Genomic DNA, 19,937 nt, shown 5'->3' with positions numbered 1-19,937 from the left:
GGTTCCAAAAGATAAGAATCCTCGGAAACAAAAGAAAGGTGCAGAGAATGATAATCAAAATCCAAATCCGAGGTTACTAAGGAAACCATCCCAGACATGGAGATAAGGGCTGCCGGCTTTAAGGTACAAGTACCAAACAATGTAGCTTGGGACGCCAAGCTGCAAAGTATTAAAGGTCCTGATAATAATGAATCTCAATCGATTATATCATGTCTGGAACATAATGAAACCAATAAGGAATGTCGACATAAGATGATTTATTTGCATACAAGGTAGCACTTGAATTTATGAATATAAGCGAGGATCATGAATCCACGTCAATATAAGAGTGTGCACTCGTAGAACATATTGGATTGAATGGAAACATGAGGTTAAATAGTTTAAAGAAGAAAGGCGTATTTGGCCATATGATTAAGACGACATATGATGTTTAAACCAGTGGATATAAATGGGTCTTGTGAGGAATAGAAATCGTGAGATATAAAGCTGATGTTGTACAAGGATTCTCACAAAGACTAGTAATAGATTATGAGGAGACATACTCCCATGTGGTGGGTGCAACTACGTTTAGATTTCTCATAAGTCTGACTATATAAGAGAGAAAATTAGACTTGCAGCAAGTTGATGTAGTGACTGCATATTTATATGGTCCACTGGATAATAAAAGTAATAGAGGGTATTGAGCTGAAAGTACAGCAAGTTCTCGAGAACAATATTGATAATCATCAAAGTATATGATCTGAATATCCTAGGAGCCTCTGGATACAATTTCCCAAACAGTTGAATATCTCAAAAAAGAGTTTGAGATGAAAGATCTTGGAAAACAAAGTTTTGTTTGGGATTACAGCTCGAGTAAATTAACAATGAAATCCTTGTGCATCAAATAGTATATACAGAAAAGGGTACTCAAGATATTTAATATGGACCAGTCTCACCCATTATCTAGTACATGGGCGTGAGATCACTTGTTTTGGGCACTGATCCATTCAGTCCAAAGGTGGACGATAAAGAAGTCCATTTAGTCTTGAGATGGGCAATGCAGAAGTCTTCTTTTAGACACTGATCTGATTGGTCCATAAGAAGGACGATGAAGAAGCCTTTGATTTTAGTTTATTTTATACTAACCAGCCCAAAAAGGGGTTATTTGGTTTTGTTGATTTGTTTTCAGACATGTTATGTTTTACACATGGTGGTACACGCATATCACAGCAACATCATCCAAGATTTCGTGTGTGTGTATTTGAGGTCGATGACTCAATATGTTCGATCAGATTGTGGCATGACTGATGGTAAAGAAGAACCAACTATCATGTTCGAGGACGAAACATATTCTGCCCAAGATCTTCATTACCCACGGATTGTAGAAAATTGGAAAGGTCCAAGGGACCTTCAGTAATGTCCAAATCAGGGAGAGTAATGTGTGTTGTACTACTTTTCCTTCAACATTAAAGCACATTACAAGCTCTAAATGGTTATGGCATCCAAAGGGGAGTATTATGAACCAGATTGTGGATGGCTCATAACCAAGAGATTATGATTTGTAATCTTTCCATTTATCTATAACGGTGTAATCTCCTATATAAGGAACCTCTATGTTATGAATAAAGATAGACTTTTTCATTACTTTTATAACAGTGATCAGTTTCCTTAAACAACCTTCAATTCTAACTATGTTTTTTTCCATTGTTAACAACACAAAAAATATTTTTCATTTAAATTTTAATTTGTTGATATTGACGGAAAAAATATGTGTGAACGACTGACTCTAACTTTACTATTAATTTAAAAGGGTGTTATTGGATAGTTAATTTGACATTAATTATGTGTTCTTTGTACATGATTGATCTTTGGGTTAATAAAGCTTTCTTTCAGGGTTTTAATATCCTCCAAGTAAGTTGTAAAAGCTGATTATTCTTCTGGTTCCCGAAACCATCTTCATTAATTGAAAACAATCTGTTGCAAATGTGACATGAAACTGACGCAAATTTTTCATATACTTAATTGCCCATATAAGTGTTTCTACCTCCGAATGAAGAGGTGAGAGACTAGCCCGGACGTTTCTTACCCCCATCAAACCGGCAAAACCTTTTAATGTACTATACCAGCCTTGTCCAAAAAAAAAATTCATTGATTTTGCAAGATCCATTTGTAAAGCACCATCTCCCTAGAATCAATGGTAAATTCATCACCTCTACTTGTTGTGCTTCTCTTTGTGTATGTAATACTTGCGCCTCGGCCCAAATGATTGATTTTGTTTCGGCTATTTTTAGTGTTTCCATGGGTCAATATCCAAATTACTAAAAACTTTGTTGTGGAGAAACTCTCCAAAAAAATGATCCATATTTGTGAATAGAGAACTAGTGGGAAATATAGCTGGATTTGATGGTATCTTTAAGAGCGCACAAACCTGGCGTACTGGAGGACATTCAAAAAATACATGGTTTATTGATTCCTCTGAAACTCCACATCTGACACAGCATAAGTCCCTTTGCATCTCTCTTGCTCGCAGATTTTTCCTGACTGCTATACAATCTGATACCAGTTGCCATAAAAAATATTTTAACTTCGGTGGATACCGTATTTTCCAGCAAAACGCTTTCAGTAGATCAACCGTGGATCCAAACACAACTGGTGATTTTTCCCCATCCGGATCTACCCGTTCGACTTGGTATCCTGATTTAACTCTATATTTCCCATTATTAGTGAAATGCCAACCATCCCTGTCTGCCGTGTGTGTCCTGCTAAGTGGTATACTTTCTATTATTTTCACATCGTGGAGATCCACCAAAGCCTGAATTGCCTGTGAGTTCCAAGTTCGCGAATCTGAGTGGATAAGAGAATCCACTATAAGGCCCGGGTAAAAGTTGTGTTGGTTTTTATTTGTTGGTCTCGGGCGAGTGATTGGGAGGCATGGGTCATTCCATACGGATATAGATGATCCTGATCCCATCTTTTTAATTAGTCTTTTGCTAACCAGAGATCTATCATAAACCATACTCCGCCAGCCATATGACGGGGAATATGATCGGATTGGTTCCAGGGGTGAAGCCTTCCTGAAGTACCTTCCTTTGAAAACTCCAGAGAATAAAGTATTTGGCTTCTCAATAAGACGCCAAAACTGCTTACCAATCATCACCGTGTTAAAATGAGTGAGATCTTTAAAGCCTAAACTCCTTCATCCTTGTTTATACACAATTTATCCCATAATTTCCAGTGCATGTCGTTTGCGTTTGTGTATAGATAAGAAAATTTAATAAGCCGATTTTGTGAAAAAACAAATTCCGCGGGTCAAAATCTAGTACTTACCTTGATCTCTCTAATTTTTATAGATAGTGATCAGATGATAAAAGCTTAGGTTGTGCATCCACAATAACTCTGGGTCGAAGCTTTTTGTGTATTTTTTTCTTTTATCATCCATTATAAAGACTTAAACGCCCCACCCCCCAGACAAACCATCATCATTCATCGTAACATTACGCGGGTATTGCAGACAGGGATTGTTTGATGAGGCTTGGAGGGTTGTTGAGGTGATGCTCGACGCGGGTGTTTCTCCGACCGCGTCTACTTATAATATTTATATACGCGCGCTATGCGAGTTTAGAAGAATGGATGATGCTAGACGGGTGCTGCTTGGTATGTCGGCTCCTGATGTTGTGTCTTACATGCGACCATGTGAAGACGTACACGACTCTTGTAAAAGGATTCGTCAAGAAAGGGAATCTATCCATGGCTACTGCAACTTACGATGAGATGTTGGAGAAAGGGATCAAGCCTGATAGATATGCATGCACTACAAGGCTCGTGGGTGAGCTGCAGCTTGGAGATAAAGACAAAGCGTTTCGTCTGCAGGAAGAGATGGTGGCTAAGGATCATAACGCTCGAGATCTGATCAGTTATAACGTTTGTATAGATGGACTCTGCAAGGTTGGGGATCTGGAGAGAGCGATTGAGTTTCAGCGGAAGATTTTTAGAGATAGCCTCGTCCCTGATCATGTTACTTACACCACGGTTATTCGTGCTTATCTGGAGAAGGGACGGTTTAAGATGGCCAAGGTCTTGTATCAAGAGATGCTGAGGAAAAAGTTGTCTCCCTCTGTGGTTACCTACTTTGTGTTGATTCATGGTCATGCGAAAGTGGGAAGGCTACAACAAGCGTTTCAATATTCAGGCGAGATGGAGAAGAGAGACGTTCGTCCAAATGTCATGACGTGCAACGCTCTTCTACATGGGATCTGCAAAGCTGGTGAGATAGATGAAGCTTACAGATACTTCCGCAAGATGGAAGAAGATGGGATTCCACCGAACAAATACAGCTACACTATGCTTATAAACAAGAACTCTGACCTTGGTAAATGGGAGGAGGTTGTCGAGTTGTATGGAGAGATGCTAGATAAAGAGATTGAGCCGGATGCTTACACACGCTGGGCCTTGTTCAAGCATTTGGATAAAGATCACGCAGCACGAGAGGTTGAGTTCCTTGAAAAGATATTACGCAGTTGAAGAGAGGAAGCAGAGGTGCTGACTTTGAATGAACATATTTTTCTTGGAGCTGGCCGGTTTTGTCCCTGAGAGTGCATATGGTTCAATTTTACAATTACTATGCACAGAAGTCTTTGTTGATGGCTCAAGCTTGATTGGTATGTACAAAACTCTTATCTTAGCTTTCCCAAAGACATGTGTGATATCAGATTGTAATGCAGCTACTTCTTCAGGGGAAAACACAGCTAGCTCTAAGCTATGGCCGGAATCTATCCAGTGTTGTTGAAGCTCGTTTACTTGAGCATATAACTCACTCTTACCTGCAAGTATGGCAGAGGCAAGAAGAAAAGGAATAAAAAGAAGACACATAAATGGTGTTGTTTGCAAGAAGATTCATGTGTATTTGTTTAATTCATTGAAAACATTTTTTTGGGGAAAGAGAGAGAGAGAGAGTGTGAAACACATAGCTTCAATGTAGGACATTTATAGGAAGAAAGTTAAAGTAACAAGGCTCTGCTTCTCTCTACACTCTTGAGCATGTTTTAGGTAAACATTACAGGCAATGCTCTGTGCTCTTCTCTTTTGTAATCTCTGTCACACACCCTTCTTTCTGTCAATCTCTCATGAATCATGAGTCTATTTTTGAACAAACCATATCCAAAGCTATTTTTATCTATTTGCAGCAAAGAACAACAAAATGCTTATTTAAAACCTAAACTTCCACCAACAACATTTATACAGGTTTACTGGTCTTTTTATCTATTCTCTGTTTCAAAAGGAATATGTTTTGAAATTTCCTTTTACAAAATGATTTTTGATTAGTTTGATGAATTGTAAACTTATATAAAAAAAAAACGAATTTATTAAATTATTATTTGATATTACAATGATTGAAAACTGTTAATAAGATACAATTATGCATTAAAAGTTTTAAAATGATTATAATGTGTGAAAAAATATGAAAATACATAGTTATTCGAACACAGATGAAATAAAATTCAGATACAGAAGAATCAAATGATTTCCACTAATAAGATTCCACAATCAACTTAATTACAAAACAAAAAAAATCAACGTTTCTAAAAAAGACGGTGGTCCCACCATAATTTTTCTTTGTTCTGTATAAAGAGACAAACAGGTGCTGCGGAACCCTAACCCCCGAGACAAACCATCATCAATTCATCTCCAAACGTAAACCCTAAAAAATGACCATCGCCTCTCTCACCTGAATGTGTCAATCCAACTCAGCTCAGATCCCCATATGGCTCTCGATTCTTCAGGCGAACAACCCGAGCAGCAGCAGCAGCAGCAGCAGCGACCTCGAGCACCCTCCTCCAAAACCCGCGACGCAAGATTGAAGCTTCGGAGAACCCCTAACGAAGAGCACGAGCCGGAGAACTATGAGGATCTACCGCTGGATTTCAGCCCGGCTCTGTTCAGCTCGCTCGAGCGCTACTTGCCCGAGAAGGTTCTCAATTCCACAAGAATCGAAAAGGCTCGTTTCATGAGTGAGCTTCTTGAAAGTTACTCCCCTGCCAGTGAGCTAAACCGGGTAAAGCTTCCATCTTTCTTTTCTTTATCTCTGTTTCGAGCTTCCTTTTCTTGAATCTGTAACATCCTTTCTTTCTTCTTGGGAGCAGATTCAGAGGCATAGAGAGTACAGGCAGAGGATCTTGCCTTCTTACCAGGTAAAAGGTTTTATCTTTACATTCTTCTGTATCTGGGTTGTGTCATTGAATCTTGCTTCATCTGATGTTCCAGCGTCTGCATGGAGACATCTATACTCTTGACCCTGCTAGCTTCTTCGTGCCTTCGTTTCTTGATGCTGTTAGTCACTCCTCGGAGGAGAGGTTTAGAAGCATGGTTGTTCCATCTGCTCCTGGGATTTACACTTTTGATATGCTCCAGCCACGCTTTTGTGAAATGTTACTAGCTGAGGTATATGAAATTGAGATTAAAAAAAGTCTTCCTTTTTTTTTCTATCTCTTGTCTGTCAGATTTTCAGATTCTTACTTGTTTGCTCTCAGGTTGAACATATGGAGAAATGGGTCTATGATTCAAGATCCACGATAATGAGGCCCAATACTATGAACAGATTTGGTGTTGTCCTTGATGATTTCGGCTTTGAAAGCATGCTTCAGAAGTTGGTTGATGACTTCATTAGTCCTATATCTCAATGTACTTGTGTTTGTAGATTTTGTGTATTGCTGGAAAAGTTTATATTATATTCTCATGGGTTTGGTTTTGGTCTTTATGTCAGTTCTGTTTCCGGAAGTCTGTGGAACCGGTTTGGATTCTCACCATGGCTTTATTGTTGAGTATGGAAAAGACAGGGACACTGATCTTGGTAAGTCCTAGGAAGCTCTGCTATAGTCTCTTTATTAGTTACTTTGATTTGGAGTGGTGGGAACATCTAAAACTTGATTTCTTGATTTTTAGGGTTCCATGTGGATGACTCAGAGGTTTCTTTGAATGTCTGCTTGGGTAAACAATTTTCTGGTGGGGAGCTTTACTTCCGAGGTGTGAGATGTGATCACCATGTGAATTCCGAAAGCGGTGAAAATGTATTTTTACTAATCTTGTCTCAACCACAAAGATGTTTCTCCATTGATTTATATAGTGAGAGCTTCAACTCATGAGATTCTTCACTAATTCTTCTGTAGGAAAATTATGATTACTCTCATGTACCTGGACGAGCCATTCTTCATCGTGGACGCCACCGCCATGGTGCTAAAGCTACGACTTCTGGACACCGAGTCAACTTGATTCTGTGGTGTAGAAGGTAAAAAAGCCTTTCACACTGATCTCCCATTTAGCTAAAGTTTTCTAAAATGCCATTTACATTAGTGTGTATACATTTTTCATCATCCGATGTCTTTGCATCTGTTTCTTGAACCATTTCAAAATGGGGATTTCATATATCCCTGTGTTTTCTCATGTAAAGCTCAACGTTTCGAGAGATGAAGAGTTATCAAAGTGATTTCTCAAGTTGGTGCGGAGGATGCAAAGTTGATAGACAGAATAGGCGGCAAGCGTCAGTTAAAGCAACCATGGAGGTATATCAACGCTCTGCATTGTACATGATGATAATATTTCAAGCAATTGTTTGCTTTTTCCTCATATGGTTGTTTCTATTCTCTTTTTGCAGTTGCTGAAGAGGAGAACAGCAGAGAAGACGCTTGTTGAGCTCTCTTCAACACCACCTGCCGACTAAACTTATTATTAACTGTGTCAAAAAAAAAAAAAACTACGTTCTTTGTATCATCATTTCGGTGTCTTGTGTATATTAGAGGCAATGGAAACGGTTTGTTTGTACGCATTAGATTTAAATTGTCACATTTTTCAGATTTCTGTATCAATAAGTGAAGCCAAATGAAAACACAGTTGAGTCTCTCCTATTAACTGCAGCTATTGGAAAATTTGAGAATGTGAAGATTATCTGAGGAAAAATGTATGAATCAGGTTATGAGCAGGCGAATAAACTGAATAGCTTCAGAGATAACAATCCGGTGAAAATCTCTTGGATCACTAATGTTTATGATACAGCATAAACTGAAGAGCTGATGACGATGAACACAAGTAATGAAACATTATTTTCAAGATATAATGTTTTATTTTGTTTCTTGATTAGCCTTTTTGGTAATTTAACCAATTATTATACATGTTACATGTGAAATCAACAACAGGAAGAACTAACTTCAAAAGTATTTTATGGGAGTCTTCAATGTTCCCTTTTGCTCTCTGTAAGCGATTTATGCAACTTCTTAGCTTCACTCAAAACACACTCTTGGTCGAACAAAGCTGACACAACCGCTACTCCTTTTAGATTCGGTTCACCGATCCTCATAACAGACTCAGCATTTGAGATTCCAATCCCTCCAATAGCAACCACAGGCAACTTTGATGCCTTGCATACTTCTCTGAGTCCATCAATTCCTATGGTACGATTGTTGGCCTTCGTGTTCGTTGGAAAAACTCCTCCAGACCCAATGTAGTCTGCACCATCTTTCCACGCTTGGTGGGCTTGTTCTTGCGTCTTACATGAGACACCTATGATCTTGTCCGGGCCAAGAAGAGACCGTACTAGATCAACCGGCATGTCTGATTGGCCGACATGTACTCCATCAGCATCACAAGCAAGGGCGATGTCGATCCTGTCGTTTATCAGCAAGAAAACTCCGTTGGACCTGCATATGTCCACACACGACTTTGCTTCTTCGAGAAACTCTCGAGTTTCAGCTTCTTTCTCCCTGCAAAAGCGCTGAGATGTTATGAAGAGTGACAAAACATAAAGAGTTGAATCCAGAAAGAAGTTCAAGTTAACCTCAGTTGTATGATTGTGGCTCCTCCTTCTATAGCAGCTTTCACGGCATCCACAATGGATCGGTTCCATTTTCTGTTCATTCTAGAATCTGTAACGGCGTATAGAAACAGGTCATCTGGCTTGAATGTGCTTTGTCGATAGCTTTGAGGATCCTTGAGACTCAAGAAGTGGTCAAAGGGTCCTTGCATGCCACTGCCGATCACAATTTCTTTGCTATAGTTTAGGGCAGTATCTACGAAGCGTTTAGCCACCTGCCAACATCAGAAGGGTCCGGGACATGAGATTAGCCTTGTTAATACAGTTCTCTAATCCAAAAACAGATATTCACAATCCCAATTACGGTTTCCTATCATATATCAGAGGGAGACGTGGAGCAGAAATGTATTCAGTAAAGAAGTAAACCTTCACGGCTGAGAGCATGGGAGATCCTTTTGCAAGCTCAGCTGCAATACATGAAGCCAGAGTGCAACCAGTCCCATGAGTATTTCTTGTAGCTATGCGAGGAGAGTGGAGTTCATGAAACTCATTGCCTATAAGAGGTCCCACATGTATATAAACAACCACATAAGTTAAAGTCCATCAAGTAAAAACAATAAAAGAATCTCATTTTGGGGGAGACCGATAAGCTATCATACCATCAAAGTAAACATCCACTGAATCTGATGAGTCAGGAAGATCACCACCTTTGACTAGTACAAATCTGAATTAGTGAAAAAAGGAAGTGGATCAAACGTCACACGTAATGCTCCTAAACAACCATGACCACATAGCAATCAAATCTAAAAAGGAAGAAAATTTCACGTAGGTTCGCAGAGGAATGAGAGAGAATAGAAACCTAGGACCCATTTGATGCAACGATTTTGCTGCAGACCGCATCTCTGCAACAGTTTGAATCCGAACACCACCAAGCAAAGCAGATGCTTCTTTCACATTAGGGGTTATAATGTCCGCAACTGGAAGTAACCTCTCTCTACAATTAGAAGACCATACTCTATCACTGAAGTTACACAAACAGAGAACTACAAACTAACAGACATGCATACCGAAAGATGGAGAGAATAGAAGAACCAGCCAGAACATGTCCACTTGTTGATACCATCACAGGATCAACAACCAAAGCTTCCTTGATCAAAAACAAACTACATTAACCATTGAAAGACACAAACTTTCAAATCCAAAAAAAAAAACAGAACACAACAGGTGAGTAAGTGAAGTGTGTTTGGTTTCTCTACCACGGACAGGATACTCTGAAAGATTCTGAAGAAGAACTTCAACGATTTCAGGAGAAGGAAGCATCCCAGTCTTCACCTGCGACAGTTACCATCACCAATAAGAGAACAGAGGAAGAGAGAAGACGAGAGTAATCAAATAGCTTACGACGTCGACTTCGAAGTCGGAAAGGACTGATTTTAGCTGCTCGGAGACGAAGTCAGGAGGGAGAAGATGAACAGATTGAACGCCTCGACTGTTCTGAGCTGTGACGGCGGTTATCACGGAAGCGCAATAGACGCCACGAGCCGCGCAGACTTTGATGTCGGCTTGGATTCCTGCTCCGGCGCCGGAATCTGATCCTGCGACGGTTAGTACTTGCGCAACTTTTCTGACGCTCTCCGTCGTTGTGGTCGTCATCATAGACGCCGTCGTGGTTCTCCAAGTCGCCGGCCAACTCCTAATCCCTCCCAGGCTTTGCATTTTCGTTCCCTTTTTCTTTATTTTCTCTTATTTAATTTCATTTTATTTAGGACAAATCACATTTATTTCTAAGTTTATGTCACAAAAATAACATTCAAAAGCTAAAATGACCAAAATAACATTTGCTCTTTTGAAAATTTTAATTTTTTTTTATTTTTCAAAATTTAAAATCTTATCCCAAAACCCCACTCTCCAACTCTAAAATCCTAAACCCTAAATTCTAAACTCCACCATTTAACTCTAAACCCTAAAACTCACCCCTAAATCATAAATGTTAAACCCCACCCCTTAACTAAATTAATTTACCATTAGAATATAAGTATATATTTATCTCTTTTGATAAAACATTAAGTGCTATTTTAGTCATTTTTATTCTTAGAGGCTATATTTGTGACAAAAAAAAAATTTAGTGCTATCCTAATCATTTTCTCTTTTATTTATAACCATTTTTTTCAAAAAAAAAATTTGAGACTTATTTATTATTTTATTTATAAATATTATTACATTAACCATTTTATAACTTGCAATTCAGTTTGTTTTTACGAAAAATTATATCATATATAGATATCTATTTGAAGCATTTTACAGAAAATTATATCTAATGGTTTTATCTGCATCTTTAGAACTTGAAATCTAGAAGTCATGTAACTAATTAAGCTTTAGTAAAACAATTGGAATAATGAGATTTTTACATTTTCTTCTCAGAAATTTCTAAGGATAATATTTTAAAATTTTTGTCGTAAAAATAGCATTCAATGAATAAAATGACTAAACTAAATTTTATTAAAAATTAAAAATATTTTGTAAAAATATTTTTTACTCTAGGTTTAACTAATCTAGAGCAGAGGATTTTGGAGATATAGTTTCAATCCTTTAAAAAAAAAAATTAAAATTAAAATTAAAATTTTCGAAATAAAAAGATGTTATTTTGGTTTTTTTTTTTAAGTTATTTTTGTCACAAAAACTTATTCGAGAGAATTTTTTTTTTTTTTATACCTGATTGATTTCTTTTTTTTTGAAATAAATAAGCAATTCCCCATTTTCGTGATCTTCCTAACGTAATCTCACTGAACAAAGTAATTCAAACTTGTCAATGATCCCATCAATAATTTAATAAACTATGTCCAAAACTTAATCACGAATCTCTGTAAATTACTTGTGGTCCACGAAAAAGAGAGAATAAAGCAACACATAAATAAATTGATAAATTTGAAAGCAAGCTTTAATATAATTTAACATTAGCCCCATTATATACAACGTTTCAGAATACAATAACACAATTAACAAAGCTATTCCAACACTTCATTCATTCGTACACTACACACTAAAGATGGAGAAGAAGACCCAATTCAAAGCCGTTTTTGTTTTTACAAATCAGCATGTATGCATTATTGCATCATTATCAAATCATAAAGCAGGCTTATTATCACATTACGTGTTATTATAATCATATATATATATATACATACAAATAGCTATACAATGTTACCAGAGTGGGTGCTTTCAAAGCTGCATGAGATGAGCCAACCATGGACCATGAACTCTGACCGAGACACAAGCCACGACTCCAAGAACTCGACCGGTCTCTATAACCCTCTCTTTCAAACCACCACCACTTCCTCCTCCTACTCCCACTTTCTTCATCTCTCTTTCCACCAACCTCTTCCCGCTTTCACCGTTCCCAGCCAACAAAACTCCTCTCAGTGCTTTGTATATACAACCAGTAACCCTCTCGTACACTGTGTTACCTTCTTCCAAGCTCTTCCTCAATAATCCTCTCATCATCAGCTTCTTCCTCTCTTCTCCTTCTTCTTCACTCATCGTTGTCTCAACAATCTCCATCAACCCTGCTTCCTCCTTCCCATCTAACAGATCCAACAGCTTCTTTGCCATGCTTTCTGTTTCGCTTTCGCTCTTCACCACTCTCTCACTCGCTAGCATTTGTCGCCAAATGAGCAAGCTGGGGAACACACAGATCATTAATCAGGTAAGAGTGTCTATAATGAGTCTTTGAGATATATAACCATCATTCATACCTTGTGGTTACAACAGTTATCTTCTGAATCTCAGCTTGAGTCCCCCTCAAGCGAGAGAGGTTGAGCAGAAACGTTTCTGGCAAAACTTGTAGAGTTAAACCAGACACCTGACTCACCAGCTTCAACAATCCAAGCCTCACTTTCAAATCAACTCTCTCCCCCTTGCATTCTAACACTTGACCTTCTGAAACCAAACCATATGTAAACATAAGTTCTGTAAATCTAAGAAAATGAATTTGCATTAATCAAAGGCAACAATTAAAAACCTGCAATGTCCGTAACAGTTGACTGTGATGCTGTATTGGCTGTGGATAGAAAGGTTCCACCCGTTTTGAGAGAGATTCCCAAGGAGGGGGATCTTTCAACCACATTCAAAGCTGAAAGCATGTTGGTGTGCTCTTCCCACTCGTCTTTGCAAGACGAGAGAGTCGATATCCACCTCCGTGTCGCTGGTAGTGAATCGTAGGCTTGTGTGGAAGGTCCATAACGCTTCTCAAAAGCTTGTGTGAGGTAATCAAAGCCTGCTGGCCCTTTCAAGAAGGGTTTCATCATTGTTATGCGCCCAAGGCCTATCTCTCGCTTAAGCTCCTGTTAAGTGGACAAAGCAAAACAAATTTTATTTTTCTTTCCAAAGCTAATAATGATGAAGAGAGAAAATAGATTGTGGATACAGACCTCAATCTGCTCAAGAATGAAGCGGATCCCCTTGACTATCGCAACAGCATGGAGGTTACCAGACTCATCTTTAGCTTGACACAACCTGTGAAGCTCCTCGAGTAAACTCTGGTGGGTGCTTTCATTCTCACGGTCATTAACTGGAGCCGAGAGTTTCCGCAGAGTAGCCAATGCAAACTCAAGCATCTTTCCAAGGTAATCAATATCCAAGGTGCCAGAGTTAAGCAACTGCCAATAAAAGAAGAAAATGAGAACCACACATCTTAATATAAGGACCAGAAGAGAAGAAGCAAACCTGTGAGAGAAGATCTAGATCAATAGTTTCAGTTATTTCTACTTTCCAGCTATCTGGCACCATTTGGCAAAGTTCGTCTCTCACTTCTCTCATAAGGTTAGAGATGCAGCTATAGTCTGGCTCCTCCAGTTTCATTGATTCCATCACACTATCCCAGAAAGCTTTCTCCATAGTCTCCTTTACCTTCCTCTGCATCACACATTTAAAACAAAAAAAATGCTGAGAACCTTGTGATTAAGTTTACTTCAATGCAAGGGATAACAAACCTTTAGACTGTCCTCTTCATCCTTGACAGTGACACTGGATCCACCGGGTAACTTGAAATTCAAATCGTGCAGAAGCTCGTTGACAATCAACTCATTCTGTTTTGCAACCTCGTCAACAGTTTCCTTACCAACTCTTGAGGAACCAGATGAGGGTGGAGTATCATCCTTAAATAAAGAACGGACAACACCTTTTGATCCTCCAACACCTACACTATCTTTACTTGAACTAGCCACAGACTGAACTGGAGATGAAGTTGAGTTGGGAGAAAAGAAACACGCGAGCTGATGAGCCATAGGGCTTCCATTCTCCTTGGCCTCAAAGTACTTTGATCGTGTCTCCGACAAGGCACTCTCCATGCGCTCAACTCCTGCGTTTCCACTCAAGTGCCGTACCTTCTCCGTTAGAAGTTCTTGGTCTTGTGTTACCTGGATCTGAATCGCTTTCTTGTCATGAGTGAGCATAACGTCGTCCCCTTCTGGAGTAATCTTGCATTTCTGAATCATGGAAAGCTCAAGCTGACAAGCTGCTCTTACCAAGTCATCTTCCAACAACCGAGCATCCTTAACTTTCCAAATCACAAACGAATTCAAAAACGCACACCACGCCTTATCAAACAAGTCCAGCTGAGACCTCAACGTCCGAAGCTTTGATTCCCCTAGAGACAGCTTCGCAGGACCTTCTTTAATAACTTTAATCAACAACTTAAACTCCTTAACAAACCCTTTCGCTGAGTCATTGAGAGCAGCCTCTTGATCGCCTTGACCGTTGAAAACAGCGTCTGGATGACCGAGTATCATAAAAGCAGAAAGCACCACTCTGACAGGATACCTCGACATCTTCGGAGATGTCGTCACGGCCACGCTCCTACCAGGAGTAACTTTCTTTCCTTTTCTGATCCTCGGCGTCATCTTTCTCCTTGGAGTAGCAACTCTTCTGAGAAGGTGATCGATGTTATCCATTATCGACGGTTGAGAAGCAGAGGTGGCAACATTCTTAGAAGCTTCTAAGCGAAGTTGAAGGCGATCAAGCAACGAGTTAACAGCTCTAAGAGTAGCAGGCGACTCTATTAGCACCGCAAGCTGCTCAAACGGTAATGACTCATTGATCTTCAAAGCATCATAGGCTTTAGCCAAGTCCAAGGTTGTCTTCTTCTGACTCACAAAGCACCTCCAACACCTGAGAAGTGAACTTCTAAGAGAGACCAATTAAAAGAAACAGAGGATTGAGTAATGTTTTTATAACTTACCTTGAGAGCTTTCTAGAGAGAAGATCACCATCTTCCTGCATCATGTCGCAGTAAAGACTAATCGAATCACGCTGTCTTCTCCTCTGACGAAGAAACTCCGACCTATGTCTCTTTGCCTGAATTGTCAAAACATAAGAATCAAAGAAACAGAACCTTGGGTACATATAAATAGCTTATTACCCTTTGTAGCTTGTCTTCAAGTTTGTCCCTCATTTTACTCCTCTCCATCTCACGCTGATTAGAAACAGAGTTGGCAACGTGGCGCACTTGCTGTACACGAGCACGTGCCTTCTTCTTCTCGGCTTCAAGCAACCCCAGCCGTTTCTTCTCAGCAGCCACACGTTTCTGATTGATCGAAGCGCGTACTCTCTCTTTATACTTGCTCTCTCTCGCCATCCTCCTCATCATCGACTGAGACGTCCTCTCCTTCGCCGACGCCCGTTTCTGATGGGAAGCCTTGAGGATCCTCATCCTGTTGGCTTCAGCCTTTTGGACGCGAGACTCCACTTGAGTCCCAAGCTTCACGCGTTCCCTCTCGGACCGAATCTCCACGCTCGTCTTCGCCGCTTGTCTTAACTCGTCGAGTCTCGCTAGACGCGTCTGCGCTTTAGCAAGAATCTCCAATCTGTAATATTAAGAACACACAATCAGACAAGGATCAAAGTGAAAGACTTTCACTTTTAACTTTTACACTTTTACCTCTTTTGTTCAGCGGCGAGGAGCCTCGCCTCGATTCGTTGGCCAAGCTCTTCATCGCACGATCGTGATGGGCTTCTGGGCTTCGCACGAGCCTTTCTCACAACGTTGTGATAGAATTGCTTCACCACGTACATACAAGATTCAAATTAAATATAGAAATTAAAATCTTTAACTTAATCGGCTAAGAAAGAAACAAAACCTGTCTACGAAGATGGGCATGGAGAAGCTTGTCTTCGATATCTTGAGCGCAAGGTACTGTCTTGTTACTTGATTCGGACAAAAGCCTCTCACGAATCCTCCGTGGAACTCTCGTCGTCACCGCCGGTGGAACCTCCGTCACGATTTCAATAGCGATCGCTTCTCCTCGATCTCTCTCCATTAGTGACCGATCGAGATCAGAACAACAACAACAACAACAACAACAACAAAAAGTGATTTTTCAGCGAAGAATTTGAGTTGCTTTGTGTTTCTTCTTACAGGGAAAAAGAGATTCGGTTTTTGTTTTAATTAAAAAAAAAAAAAAGAAAAACAAAAGGCTGTTTGGTCACAAAGCGATGCCTTGTCGATCGAAACTATTAAAGCGTAGTTTGTTTGTCATTCAAAAGTTATCTCAAAACTCGACACGTCAGCGTAGAACCTAACCGTGTTTCAATTTATTATGAATGGACGATGGTACCCTTTTGTTGTAGGGGAATTTCTGACGCCACCTACTTCTCGAAATGATTTGATTGCTTCTTCTAGATATACTAGTAATAATAATGTGACTATGCGAGTATAATGCTTACAAAAGATTAAGAATATAAATAGTAATATTATTTTTTACCCACATTCTCGCATGATCTTTAAGCGGCAAAATAAAATAAAATAAAATAATCGACAGGTAACCAGATTGAGATTACATCAACGTGGATCAAGTTCCATTCGTTCTTTCGTTTACGACAAGAAGGTTATATGTTTTAGAAATAGAAAAGTTTAGAGTGAGGAGAAAAGCATGATATAATTGCAAGTTAGCAATAAAGAAGATCAAAGTCGTGTATCTATATAATAATGGCCTGTAACACGTCAAATTGCCATTTACGTAACGTTCATAAGAAAACTTTGCTTATTGTTTATGTCACCTTTCGTGTATATCGTCATTTATTAGATCTTGACATGTTATTATAGTAGTAATCTACCGATAGTAACTCATAGCATTACTTTTCTTTATTTATGTGAACAAATATATGCGGAGTGCGAAACACATATTATGGACAAAGTATGTCAGAAATTTCGTTTATACTGAAAGTAAATCGGGATAGCGAGAAAGAGTTTATAAATGCGGCTCATACGATTATCGAATCGAGCTTGCTATTCAATAAGAATCTGGATCGCTAGTTTATTTCTATATATCTCTCTATCTAAAACTCTGGAGAGAAAAAGCGAATCTTTTCTTTTGCTGATTGAGCCCTTTGAATAATCGAAATGCTGTTCGGATACAAAAAAGATATCTCGTCGTCTTTGTTGTTGAAATCGTATATTCGACCCTATCAAATGAAGTCATATATTCTTTACAACGTGGATGCAGCTTAATTCGTTCCAAAGTATTAAATGCCAGTCATACTGTATTATCAATATTTGATGATCGATTAAACACACTCATCTTAAAACAAGGATGGAGTTTATCACATTGTTTTCATTGTCAGATTCTGTCATCTAAGGATCAGTTTTATTTGACGTAAGAACTTTGAGTTAAATGAATCTTTGTTGGAACTAGGTTATGATTAATATGGGTGAAAAACCCAATTCCAAAATATATATAGTTCTATTAATTTTTCTTTCAAAATTAAGTTTCTTGAGAATTTTTTAGTAATTTTAAGTTGATTTTCAGTTGCTTTATGAAATAGTATTATATACGTCATTCAATCGGTATCACCATGAAAATGTATAAGACCTAAAGGAAGTTTGAGATTGAGATGATAACTTATTTATAATTAAGGTGGATACAATAGTCATAAGTCGTAATCTTCAATGTTGACAAAGGAAACTAACAAAGTGGTCCTATTCGTTAAATTTATTACAAGTATATACAGAAAGATAAATGTGTTACAAAATTTATACATGATCTGGACATCTGATCTAATATCATTCACTCAATTTATGAAGGGGAACACAACCAAAACTGGTATGATATCATCTCTGAAGAGGAGGATTATTAATTGGCAACTTCGCTTTGAAGGTTATTCCACCAATTGGTTCTACCTAAAGATTCGAGCGTTGAGCCTTTAACACATTGGTCTCTCCGTTTGATTGGAAGCACGTGGTATAGAGATCGTAACGCTTCAGTCTCAATGACTTTTGTACACTTTATGATCATATTGATCAACTTTATAGAATCTATGATCGTCTCTAGTTCATGTAGAAGTCAAAGCAAGTATCAGTATTTCTAGGCATATATGTACGTTGATCCATATAAATGTTATATGGATAAACTAAAATGAACGATTAATAGCCCATTTACTTTGTAGACTTATGTCAAATGTTAGATCTTACGCAACGCCACAAACATACAAGTATACAACTCAAAAATGTAGTCAAGCCATAATGAGAGAAGCTAGCAAGAAGGCCAGCTTATTGACGAAAGAAGTACGAATCTTTAGAGGTCAACTCCAAAGGAACACTAAAACACCAAATTTGGTGTGATTTCATCTCCAATAATACATTAAAAATTACACAATTCCACCAAATTCGGTGTAACACTATTCATCACACCAAATATTAAAATAATATATTTTATTACTTTATTATAGATAGATTAGTTTTAACTTATAGTTAAAATGAATATATCATATTTATTGTATTTATTATTTTATTTTCATACTACTAAAACATTAAAATAATATTATATTTATATTTTTAATTAATAATATAATTAAATGAGTTATCAGTTATATTAAATTGTAACAAAATAAAAATGCTTTTCATTTTAAATGTTTAAAATTTCTTTTCGGCTAATTTTAAATAAAATAAATAAAGTATACAAATTAATTAAAATACAAATAACATATACAAACAGTTGTGAGTACCGCCCTGGGTTTGATTCTTCTTGGTCATCCGGAGCGCCTTAAATGATAAGAAAACGCAGATCCTGCGAATCTCGTAGTGATTAGTCCTTGGGTCTAGAAAGCCTTTGGGATCACACTACGGTTATAAAAAAAACTTATATGTGATCAATATAATTAATCATAAATACTAATGGATTAAAATATCAAAATGAAATTTTTTGTAATATTAAATAATAAAAATATTGTTTTGGTGTAGAATTTGATGTAATGGTTGGAGATGGAAAATAAAGTTTGACACCACAACACCAAATTTGGTGTACTGTGGTCGGAGATGCGCTCAATCATATGTTCTGTCCTGCTAAATTATATGTAGAAACAATTTATCACATAATCGTGTGTACTTTTCTTTATTGTCATATATAGTCTAATGAAACTGTAACAACAAATATAAAAGTAAGCTATATAATCGAATATAAAGCTTCTTTATTAAGTCAAGTCTTCACATGTTACATTACCAAAATTGTATATGGCTCTTCAATTATTGTTCTTCTGTTAGTGAAGTCACTGAAATGTTTGTCTTGTCCTTTGTATATTTCTATGTTTGGTTAGTGTAAATTGATACTCATTAAAATGTGAGATATCATTTCATATTTTAATATCATCTATACATTGTTCACCGAGTTTAGCTAAGTCGAATGAAATGAAACTAAACTCGATTTGTGGGTTCTTCAAAGATGTTTTATTGAACAGTATGAGATAACGAACATGATTACAAGGAGATTTAAGGAAAATAAACAAGGTCAGAGCTTTTGGAAGCGCCGACGAGAATACAACGAGGTTCGATCGGTTGTTAAACCCTAAACCTTGTCGTCAGTCTTTCGTCTCTATTTTTCGGATCCCTTTCTCTTTCCCTTGCCTCGTCCTTTTTATAGCCTCAAGTCGTTTCTCTTCCGTTCGCCCTAGAGGCCCAGGACTGATCCCGTACTTGATGGGCTTTCGAGCCAAACAGAGGTCTACTGAGCCGATGCTCACTGAGTCGTTCAGTCGACCGTAGTGTCAAGCCGATCGATTTATTACCTGAACCGGTCTTGCTTGAGCTCCTACGTTAATGGGCCGAATCATATTATTCGATGGGCCTTGTGGAGGAATGTTAAATTCTTCTCCAACAGTAAGCCCCCCCCCC

General features: G+C 38.1%; 4 protein-coding genes across 5 annotated transcripts; 2 read left to right on the top strand and 2 right to left on the bottom strand.

Annotated features, from left to right (window-relative positions):
• The first annotated feature begins 3,624 nt into the window (after window positions 1–3,624).
• Window positions 3,625–4,918, top strand: LOC106293627 (pentatricopeptide repeat-containing protein At1g22960, mitochondrial-like). The gene is made up of 2 exons (XM_013729299.1): window positions 3,625–4,637; window positions 4,713–4,918. Exon 1 carries the CDS (start codon window positions 3,649–3,651, stop codon window positions 4,498–4,500), a length of 852 nt encoding a protein of 283 aa, XP_013584753.1. The 5' UTR covers window positions 3,625–3,648; the 3' UTR covers window positions 4,501–4,637; window positions 4,713–4,918.
• A 710-nt stretch (window positions 4,919–5,628) lies between these two features.
• On the top strand, window positions 5,629–7,862 carry LOC106295545 (uncharacterized PKHD-type hydroxylase At1g22950). The gene is made up of 9 exons (XM_013731470.1): window positions 5,629–6,031; window positions 6,120–6,167; window positions 6,241–6,417; window positions 6,507–6,657; window positions 6,740–6,826; window positions 6,919–7,043; window positions 7,143–7,261; window positions 7,424–7,535; window positions 7,628–7,862. The coding sequence occupies exons 1-9, from the start codon at window positions 5,741–5,743 to the stop codon at window positions 7,691–7,693; spliced, it is 1,176 nt and encodes a 391-aa protein (XP_013586924.1). The 5' UTR covers window positions 5,629–5,740; the 3' UTR covers window positions 7,694–7,862.
• A 181-nt stretch (window positions 7,863–8,043) lies between these two features.
• On the bottom strand, window positions 8,044–10,522 carry LOC106295544 (thiamine biosynthetic bifunctional enzyme BTH1, chloroplastic). Its single transcript, XM_013731468.1, has 8 exons — window positions 10,181–10,522; window positions 10,036–10,111; window positions 9,847–9,922; window positions 9,639–9,773; window positions 9,439–9,503; window positions 9,206–9,333; window positions 8,804–9,054; window positions 8,044–8,729 (listed from the first exon to the last, which is right to left on the bottom strand). Exons 1-8 carry the CDS (start codon window positions 10,493–10,495, stop codon window positions 8,201–8,203), a joined length of 1,575 nt encoding a protein of 524 aa, XP_013586922.1. The 5' UTR covers window positions 10,496–10,522; the 3' UTR covers window positions 8,044–8,200.
• Window positions 10,523–11,716: 1,194 nt separating this feature from the next.
• On the bottom strand, window positions 11,717–16,266 carry LOC106294739. Of its 2 annotated transcripts, none has more exons than XM_013730376.1 (10): window positions 15,913–16,266; window positions 15,714–15,832; window positions 15,195–15,639; window positions 15,015–15,130; window positions 13,768–14,944; window positions 13,502–13,690; window positions 13,207–13,434; window positions 12,798–13,119; window positions 12,532–12,712; window positions 11,717–12,455 (listed from the first exon to the last, which is right to left on the bottom strand). In XM_013730376.1, exons 1-10 carry the CDS (start codon window positions 16,090–16,092, stop codon window positions 11,999–12,001), a joined length of 3,414 nt encoding a protein of 1,137 aa, XP_013585830.1. In that variant the 5' UTR covers window positions 16,093–16,266; the 3' UTR covers window positions 11,717–11,998. The 2 variants fall into 2 exon arrangements, with proteins under 2 accessions (XP_013585830.1, XP_013585829.1); XM_013730375.1 differs by having other exon boundaries at window positions 12,532–12,715; window positions 15,913–16,265.
• Window positions 16,267–19,937: the final 3,671 nt, after the last annotated feature.

The sequence above is a fragment of the Brassica oleracea genome, chromosome C5, assembly GCF_000695525.1.
Source record: "Brassica oleracea var. oleracea cultivar TO1000 chromosome C5, BOL, whole genome shotgun sequence".
Taxonomy (NCBI): Eukaryota; Viridiplantae; Streptophyta; class Magnoliopsida; order Brassicales; family Brassicaceae; genus Brassica; species Brassica oleracea.
Note: the sequence above shows the minus strand (reverse complement) of the source record. Positions and strands in the feature narration are given on the sequence as shown.

Coding starts and splice junctions, on each gene's coding strand:
- LOC106293627 (XM_013729299.1), top strand. CDS start 3,649: ATGTTGTGTCTTACATGCGACCATGTGAAGACGTACACGACTCTTGTA.
- LOC106295544 (XM_013731468.1), bottom strand. CDS start 10,495: ATGCAAAGCCTGGGAGGGATTAGGAGTTGGCCGGCGACTTGGAGAACC. Junction 10,112..10,180: donor CCGACTTCGAAGTCGACGTC/GTAAGCTATTTG, acceptor TAACTGTCGCAG/GTGAAGACTGGGATGCTTCC. Junction 8,730..8,803: donor GCCACAATCATACAACTGAG/GTTAACTTGAAC, acceptor GCGCTTTTGCAG/GGAGAAAGAAGCTGAAACTC.
- LOC106294739 (XM_013730375.1), bottom strand. CDS start 16,092: ATGGAGAGAGATCGAGGAGAAGCGATCGCTATTGAAATCGTGACGGAG. Junction 15,640..15,713: donor CTCGCCGCTGAACAAAAGAG/GTAAAAGTGTAA, acceptor TTAATATTACAG/ATTGGAGATTCTTGCTAAAG. Junction 12,456..12,531: donor ATAACTGTTGTAACCACAAG/GTATGAATGATG, acceptor TGTGTTCCCCAG/CTTGCTCATTTGGCGACAAA.
- LOC106295545 (XM_013731470.1), top strand. CDS start 5,741: ATGGCTCTCGATTCTTCAGGCGAACAACCCGAGCAGCAGCAGCAGCAG. Junction 6,032..6,119: donor CTGCCAGTGAGCTAAACCGG/GTAAAGCTTCCA, acceptor TCTTGGGAGCAG/ATTCAGAGGCATAGAGAGTA. Junction 7,536..7,627: donor CAGTTAAAGCAACCATGGAG/GTATATCAACGC, acceptor CTCTTTTTGCAG/TTGCTGAAGAGGAGAACAGC.